Here is a 9,306-nt window from a genome sequence, read left to right as displayed (position 1 = left end):
CACGGCTGCATTTATTTGATCAAAAATACAGTAAAATTGTGAAATATTATTATAATGTCAAACAGCTGTTTTCTATGAGAATATCTGTTAAAATGTAATTTATTTCTGTGATGCGAAGCTGTATTTTCAGCATCATTACTCCAGTCTTCAGTGTCACATGATCTTCAGAAATCATTCTAATATGCTGATTTGCTGCTCAAGAAACATTTCTGATTATTATCAATGTTGAAAACAGCTTAATATATATTGTATATATATATTTTTGGAACCTGTGATACTTTTTTCAGGATTATTTGATGAATAAAGTTAAAAAGAACAGCGTTTATTTAAAATAGAAATATTTTCTAACAATGTAAGTATCACTTTTTTTTTATCAATTTAATACATCCTTGCTGAATAAAAGCATTTATTTAAAAAATACTGACCCCAAACTTTTGAACGCTAGTGTATGTTCTTACAAAAGATTTCTATTTTGAATAAATCTCATGTGACACTGAAGACTGGAGTAATGATGCTGAAAATACAGCTGCGCATCACAGAAATAAATTACATTTTAACAGATATTCACATAGAAAACAGCTGTTTTTCATTATAATAATATTTTACGATATTACTGTTTTTTTGTTTGTTTTTTTAATCAAATAAATGCAGCCTTGAGCAGAAGAGACTTCTTTAAAAAACATTACAAATCTTACTGATCCCAAACTTTTGAACAGCAGTGTATATATATATTTATATTATATATATTTATGTGCATATGTATAAATGTGTACATATATAATTAATATTAGAAGTTCATAACTTTAAAGTTACATGTATTTATTTATTTACTTTTTAACCATTATTAAAGGCCACTTTTTCATCTTTTACCTTTTTAAAGGGTTTTTTCACCTATATATTTTTATTTAATATTACAATATTATTCTACGTGCACATTTAGATTTATAAAAGTGTTACTTACACAGTATAACATTTAAAAACCCAAAAACATAAAAAACGTTAAAAAAGGGTCTGTGTTGAGCTGCATTTTGCAGCATTAACACTTATTTCCCTTTTTACTTTTCTGAAGCTGCTTTGAATCAGTCTCGACTGTACTTTAGAAATAAAGTTGACTTATTTTATTACTGTAAACTCACACAGAGCTGTTTTAAAGACATGTAATTAAACATTCAAAACTGCTTTTTTATTTCTTTTTTTTTACAGCAAAAGCGGAGCTGGAAAGTCAAGAGAAGCAACTCGGTGACACCCACAAAATGTAAAGCATCATTTTTTGCAATTGTGTTTATATGCATGCAGTTTAAAGCTGCAGTGTGTAAATCCTGTGCTACTAGAAGTTTAAACCGATATACTGTTATAATGGCAGTGATGCTTCTCTGTGAAAGTGATGCTGTGTTTAGTTGCAATCAGGTTTTCCTCTTTGTTCATGATCCGTTCGTGTCGCAGGTTCCTGGAGCTCTGCGTGTTCTTCTCAGTGAAGGCCAAGAGTGGAGAGAAAGAGGTTTCGCTCAACACCTTCTTCTCCGTTTGGCACGAGTTCTCCACCGACTTTAAAGACTACTGGAAGAAGGAGAACAAGATCATCCTGCAGGAGAGGTATGTCAACAAACACATGTGGTTTAGTTCAGGATCAGGATCATAATCAAACAGGAACGCTGGACGCTTTCAGATCTGACAGTCCGGTTTAGAAATACAGACGAAAATCACTATTTTATACTTTATACAATGGTGTATAATAACCAGTGTTGTGGGTAACGCATCACAAGTAACGCGAGTTATGTAATCAGATTACTTTTTTCAAGTAACTAGTAAAGTAACGGATTACTTTTTAATTTACAAGAGAATATCGGAGTTACTTTTTCAAATAAGTAACGCAAGTTACCTTTTTTTTTCTCCAATTTATTGACAGACAGCTCTGGTGTTGCCATGGTGACAGAAATCAGAAGATGTTACTGTAGTTCTAAAATAAATATGAATATGCATTAATTCATCTCACTCACAAAAAAACAATAAAACAGATTCAGTATTCCTCAAAATGAATAAAAAATAATGCAACTTGGAATATGACGCAAACCTGCAATAATTAATGTTAAACAACACAAATATGCTTTATGTATTTAATCCCATTCTATTTGCTTCTGACCTTCGATGATCCAGTTCAACCGTACTAATAAGCACAAATTACTCTAGACAAACATCTGCGTGTCTTTTTTTATTGCTGAAGTGTTGAAATTTCTTCTTCTGCATTCTAAGTAACGCAAAAGTAACGTAACGCATTACTTTCCATAAAAAGTAACTAAGTAACGTAATCAGTTACTTTTTTAATGTAGTAACGCAACATTGTAATGCATTACTTTTAAAAGTAACTTTCCCCAGCACTGATAATAAGTAAAAATATTAATATTATATTCAGTTCAGACGTAATATTGCACTGTTTTTCTCCATTTCGCTGATGATCAAGCCATTCATTGAGTTACTAAATTCAAAACTGCATACTTGTAATAAGCTTATGTGTTTAAGGCAGAAATAGTAGTATACTAGTATGCAGGTTCAAAATCTGTCACTTTGATTTTAAATGAATCCGTTGAATTAATAAATCAGCGATTCACTTTTTATGATGGTGATTTGTCACCCTTTGGTTTTAGTTTCATATTTAAAGGATATTTTCATAATTCTGTGTTCAGTCTATTTTATATTTATCCTTAAATGCATTCGGGTCTGTTTTGATCCAGAAGAGATACTTAGAATTTTCTTTAAAAAATGCATTTTTTAGTAAGGGAACAAAACTTAGCAAATTGCTTTAAGACCTTCAAAATACACATCAGAGTTTATGCAAGTAAAATTATTTTTTGAATTTTTTTTTTTTTTTTAAGGTTTCATAAATTTGGACTGTTTTTGAGCAATCATGAGTTATAAATTCAAATGAATTTAATTAAATTCCATTAAATTGTTTTGATAAATTACATATAGTGATATATTCAAATAATATTTCTCATCAATATTGAATATATATATATATATATATATATAGTGCATAATAGTTTTTTGGTGTGGTTCACATGTATTTTCAACGAATTTCTCAGATTTTTAATTGCTAAAAAGGGGTAAATGCAGTAATAACATGGTAACATTCAAAACTTTGAAAGTTTTTCATATTCACTAATTAATGAGGAATTGCTGATCAGATACAATATGCTTTTAGTTGAAAAAATATTAAGTTATGACTGTTTAATAAAATAACGATTCCTCAGATCTAAGTGAACCCAGAATGTGAAAATAGCGTTCTGAGGGTTAGAACATGAATCTTCTCACATGATTTGTGCGTGTTATTATCCTGGCCTCACTGAATCCTCTTCATTGGTGTGACAGAAACAGCCAGCCGATGTGAACACAGACTCACGCCCAAAACAAACCGCAGAAGCTTCGCTCTCGAGTGTTGTGGAATCATCGATGGCTGTTTCTGAGCGTGGTGTGTTTAGAGACGCGTGAGCTCCTGCCAGCTGCATGATTTAATGCGGCTTCACCTCAGATACCTGAGCGCTGGACACAGGTGCATCATGGGACGGCTGCGTTCTGCTCTCAGATCTGCTTCAGACGCTCTGTCGGGGAATATATGCGTTAAAGTTCCAGTGAGTGATGGAGGAGAGCTTTGTTCTGACACTGAGAAGTGGATGGAACAGCATTCCTGGAATTATACGCTCCCGCACGCCAATGAATCTCCCAGAGTAGTGTGTGTGTGTGTGTGTGAGAGAGAGAGAGAGAGTGTGTGTGAGACAGAGAGAGAGTGTGTGTGTGTGTGTGAGAGCGAGAGTGTGTGTGAGAGTGTGTAAGAGCGAGAGAGAGTGTGTGTGTGTGTGAGAGAGAGAGTGTCTGTGTGTGTGTGTGTGAGAGTGTGTGTGTGTGTGAGAGAGACCGAGTGTGTGTGTGTGTGAGAGAGAGAGAGAGAGTGTGTGTGTGTGTGTGAGAGCGAGAGAGTGTGTGTGTGTGTGAGAGAGACCGAGTGTGTGTGTGTGTGAGAGAGAGAGAGAGAGTGTGTGTGTGTGTGTGAGAGCGAGAGAGTGTGTGTGTGTGTGAGAGAGACCGAGTGTGTGTGTGTGTGAGAGAGAGAGAGAGAGTGTGTGTGTGTGTGTGAGAGCGAGAGAGTGTGTGTGTGTGTGAGAGAGACCGAGTGTGTGTGTGTGTGAGAGAGAGAGAGAGAGTGTGTGTGTGTGTGTGAGAGCGAGAGAGTGTGTGTGTGTGTGAGAGAGACCGAGTGTGTGTGTGTGTGAGAGAGAGAGAGAGAGTGTGTGTGTGTGTGTGTGTGAGCGAGAGAGAGTGTGTGTGTGTGAGAGAGAGAGTGTGTGTGTGTTGCTAAGACACATTTACTGGAGATGCAGAATGACCTGACATAAGAAGTCTTGTTTCCTGAGAAACTGATCAAAATGAAGCGAGTTTATGATTAAAACATGAACTACCGGTAATATTTGCTGATGGGCTCAGAAAAATCAACTGAATTCAAAGAGAAGTCAGGTTTATTTTTCTGACCCCACTAGCAGATATTTTGCGTTTCTAGTAAATGTATCTTGATTTACTGTAAGAATGTTTAGATATCATTACTGGAAGACAAACGTTGTTGATCTGGAGCGAGCGAGCGCAGCCGGTCTGAAACCAGTTCATCTGTGTGGTGTCTGAATCTTTCTCGAACTCTCCCATAACCTGTGCCATGTGTTTAATATTAGATTATATCAGCCACATTAAGATTCACTCTAAAGCGAGAGCGCGTCAAATCAACCCTGTCTGTTTGTTTAACCCCGCTAATGAAAAGAGTACCGGCGCGGTCCCGTTAGCTTCCAGTGGTGCGATGCGATAACAGAAAGTCAACGAATACAAACGATCCCCTTCAGCCCATCGCTGGAGACGCTTCTACATAATTCATGAGGGCCGCGTATCTCTGCATCTGTCCCGAAACGCTCGGATCGGGTTTCTTCTGAAGCGCCGCTCGCCTCTCAGAGGCAGATTACGGTCTTTTAGTTTTGCGGGTCTGACCCATCAGGTGCCCGCACTAAATTATATTTCCTTTGCCCTCCGCATGTGGGAACGGCTCACGGATGATGCTGATTTCTGCTCCCTGATTTGTAAGCAATTTCAGGCAATTCTGATCCATCAGGCGCGGCCTCTGGCCTCCGGAGCGCGAGACGAGACGAGACGGCGGAGAAACACTGATTTAGAAAGCAGTAGAACACTTAAAACGCTGCCTATGTAGGCGACTTGCTGTGTTTTAGAAGTGTGTCAGTTGTGTTCTTTTAAATGTCACTCTGAAATCTGAAAAAATTGCGCATTTGGGTCCCTTTTGACTCAGAAGAAATACATAAAAATGTCAAAAAATGAATTTTGTTTTTAATAAGGAAACAAAACTTTGCTTTAAGACCCTCAAAATATACATCATCTATCTATCTATAAATCTATCCATCCATCCATCCATCTGATTTTTTTTTTTTTTGAAAGATATAACCATTTAATATGTTATATGTTTTGGTGCTTAGGTGTCAAAATGAACTATGTAAAATATATTTAGTCTTTTCCCCATATCTCTCACACTATTGGGACTGAATTTTGTTGATAAACATGAATGTATCTTCTATTGACGACCACTGCAGCGTAAAAAATAATCACTTTTTCATCTAAAAGTGAAAGTTTATGCAAGTAAAATGAATTAAATTTTTTTGAAAACATTTCAGTCGTATTTGTTATGTTAGAAATAAATATGTAGGTTTTATAAATTTGGACTATTTTTGAGCAATCATGAGTTATAAATTCAAAGTAATTTATTTAAATTCTATTTGTTCCAATGGGGTTAATACTTATGGAAGCCGTTTCCGCCACTGAATAAAAAATAAAAAAAGGTTATTGCCACTTTTTATCTCACAATTGTGAGTTTATATCACGCAATTATGAGAAAAAAGTCAGAATTGTGAGATGAAAACGTGGCAATAACCTTTTTTTATTTTTTATTCAGTGGCGGAAACGGCTTCCATAAATACTGGTAATTCTCAGATTATATGTTCTTATAAATTCTTACATATATTTATTTCATATTTAGATTTTTTATATTAATGAATTTTTTTTTATGTGGTTGATGTGTAATTTTAAATCTCAAAGAATGTCTGAATATTTAAATTGCTAAAAAAGGGGTAAATGTAATATGGAAATGTTCAAAACTTTGAAAGTTTTTCACATTGACTCATTAAGAAGTTGCTGATCAGATACAATGTGCTGTTAGTTATGACTGTTTTATAAAACAACGACTCTTTGAAGTTGAAACTAGTACAGATTTTGAATGTATTATGAGGGTTAAAAGCATCAATTGTTTCAGATTTAATAATAATTAAAACCACAGAATTGACCCTGTAGATGTTCAGTTCTAAAGCACAGTGAGTTGTCTGCATAGGCAGCGTTTTACGGTGGATCGGACCGGCACACGGATGATGCTGATTTCTGCTCCCTAATTTGTAAGTAATTTCAGGCAATTCAGATCCATCAGGCGCAGCCTCTATCCTCCGGAGCGCGAGGTTAACGCTGAACGCTCGTCTGCCAGGCCATGAAACTCAATACACGCCGTATAATAAAAAACACAGTCGAGCTCTTCTGCCCGTCCAGATGTACAAACTAGACACACACACTCACTCACTCACTCACTCACTCACTCACTCACTCACTCACTCACTCACTCACACACTCTCTCACACACACACACACACACACACACACTCTCTCACACACACACACTCTCTCACACACACACACACAAACACACACACACTCTCTCGCACACACACTCGGGTTTCACATCATAGTGAACGTGTCAGAGTTGCAATATCACAACCTTTATTGCAAACATCCTTTTTAATTGGACCCTATAAAACCATATTTAAACATAAGCTCAGTGCTGGGAAAGAGACTCGATGTGAAGCTGCAGAGAGTGATGTCTGTGTAAAGCACTGAACCTGAATGAGCCATTAACCCTCATAATGCATTCTGAATCGGTGTACTGTTTCACATTCCGGGTCTGTTTGGACCCAATTGTTTTATAAAACAGTCATAACTTATATTTTCCAACTAAATCCATATTGTATCTGATTAGAAACTTCTCATTGAGTGAGTGCGGGAAAAAAGTCAAAGTTTTGAATGTTACAGTGTAATTACTACTTTTTTTTTGTAATTAAAAAGTTGAGAAGTTCTTGGAAATTTCAAATTACACAAGAACCACACAAAAAACTATTACGCAAAAAATTTATATATTTTTTTCAATATTTATGAGAAATCTTATTTGATTATATGATTGTATGAAATTTATAAGAACATGTAATCTGAGAATTATCAGCATGAACCCAATTGGAATTAATGGAATTTAATTAAATTCCTTTGAATTCATAACTCACGATTGCTCCAAAACAGTCTAAATTTATAAAACCTACATATTTATTTCTAACTAAATAAATTCACTTTACTTGCATAAATTTTCAATTTCAGATGATAAAAGCTATCAGTTTTTCGTGCTGCAATGGTTCATCAACAAACCACATATTCATGTTCATCAACACAATTCAGTCTCAAAAGTGTGTGAGCTATGAGGAAAAAGTGTTTTGACACTAATATAACTCCATAGATAATTGAACAAAGTATCTTTGACACCCAACGGTGCTCCATACAAACCCGGGTCGAAATGACCCGAACACGAAAATGATTAAATCTCTTAAAAAATCTGACTGGTCTGATAGATGAGTTCCCAGAGACGCATGCGCTGAACCCGTAATCAGACGCTCTGCCGCTGAAGTGTTTGCCTTTCTCCTCCAGTGGCACCTAAAAGACCACAGAAGCGGCTCGGCCCCAGTTTGTCATGAATGTTTGTCGTCTGCTCGCCGGAACAGAAGTCTCCATCTGGAGCCGAGAGAGACGGATCAGTCTGACGCAGAGTGCTTTGTTTTCTGTCCGTCTTTAACCCCGTCTGGGGTTACCAGAACCCGTCACACGCTGGAGAGGAACGTGAGAGCAGGCGGTGCAACGAGGAAAACAAAACACGAGACGCGTTTTTAAAAGCTGAACTTCTGTTGGGTTGAGCGTCGCGTCTTTAGTGAGACACTTTTCTTTTTCCTTTTTTCATTTGTTTTCTTTGAGTCCTTTTCTCTTTCTTTCTTTCTTTCTTTCTAATTTTTATTTCATTTTATCGTTTTGTTTTTGTTCTTTTTCTTTTTATTTATTGATTTCGGTTTTCTTTAATTCTTTGTTATTTTTCTTTGTTTTTTTTCATTGGTTTGGTTTCATTTGTTTACATTTTTCTTTCTTTCTTTCTTTCAAATTTTTATTTCATTTTACTGTTTTGTTTGATTTTTGTTCTTTTTCTCTTTATTTACTGTTTTCGGTTTTCTTTAATTCTTTTTATTTTTCTGTTTTATTTCGTTAGTTTTGTTTGATTTTTTTTACAATCTTTCTTTTTTTTAAATTCTTTTTCCCCAATTGTTTTTCTGTTTTCGTTCTTTTTATTTTTCTATTTTATTTTTTCTATTTTTGTTCATTTTTTCTCTTTTTTTTCCATCTAATTTTTTTTGTTCTATTTATTTGTCTTTTATTTGTTTAATTTAATTGTTTTCATGCAGGAGACACAAGTGTCTGTCTAGCTCACGTTTATACAGAAAAACAATGGAGTAGTAAAGAAATACGGTTGATTTTTGAGATGCACGCGTATAATCTGATATTTCTGTTGATTAAAGCACAAGATCATCTTCAGTAGCTGTATTTTGAACTCTTATTTCTAGTGAGTGGTGTTTTTTCTGAATCATGTTGTTCGGTTGAGATTGTGTTTATTAGCTGCTTTAACGACTCGTTCGGTTTCAGCTAGTGCTGGGCGGTATGACCACGTGCAACAGTGAAAAGAGACCCCTTTCAAACAGTGTCGCGTTCCCAACGATGTTTAAGCGACATACACCGGTATTGCGGTATTTTAAAAATTCATATCATAACAAAAATAAACACCGGTATTCGGTATGAACCGGTATACCGCCCAGCACTAGTTTCAGTGTTAAACAGAAATCACTCTCTGCAGCTTCACATTGAGTCTCTCCCAGCGCTGATTATACCTCGTTTATAGGGTCCAGTTAAAAAGGCTGTTTGTAATAAAGCACGTGATATTAGAGCGTAAAGTCAGTCAGCGTCTCAGACACCTCTGACACTTTCACTAGAATGGAAAACTGACGGATCCAGCTCGTTAAAGAACATCAGCGTCTCGTCTGTGGCCTCCACTCGTTTACCTCTCTCTCTCTCTCTCTCTCTCTC

At 35.8% G+C, this 9,306-nt stretch overlaps 2 protein-coding genes across 3 annotated transcripts in view; one reads left to right on the top strand and one right to left on the bottom strand.

The window, feature by feature from the left end:
* fmn2b (formin 2b) overlaps positions 1-9,306 on the top strand; it is a 58,828-nt gene that overhangs the window by 45,168 nt on the left and 4,354 nt on the right. For both annotated transcript variants that reach the window (XM_016521482.1, XM_016521474.1), the window contains 2 exons: positions 1,204-1,255; positions 1,444-1,593. In XM_016521482.1, the coding sequence (XP_016376968.1) occupies positions 1,204-1,255; positions 1,444-1,593 (202 nt within the window). The remainder of the gene's footprint in view (positions 1-1,203; positions 1,256-1,443; positions 1,594-9,306) is intronic.
* The window catches only part of LOC107715369 (gremlin-2-like), a 15,949-nt gene continuing 14,435 nt past the window's right edge, over positions 7,793-9,306 (bottom strand). Inside the window, exon 3 of the mRNA XM_016521495.1 lies at positions 7,793-7,804. The gene's annotated coding sequence lies outside the window, so the exon portion shown is untranslated. The remainder of the gene's footprint in view (positions 7,805-9,306) is intronic.

This window comes from Sinocyclocheilus rhinocerous, unplaced genomic scaffold (genome assembly GCF_001515625.1).
Source record: "Sinocyclocheilus rhinocerous isolate Xijiao unplaced genomic scaffold, SAMN03320098_v1.1 scaffold852, whole genome shotgun sequence".
Taxonomy (NCBI): domain Eukaryota; kingdom Metazoa; phylum Chordata; class Actinopteri; order Cypriniformes; family Cyprinidae; genus Sinocyclocheilus; species Sinocyclocheilus rhinocerous.
This window is presented reverse-complemented; position numbering and strand designations above follow the sequence as displayed.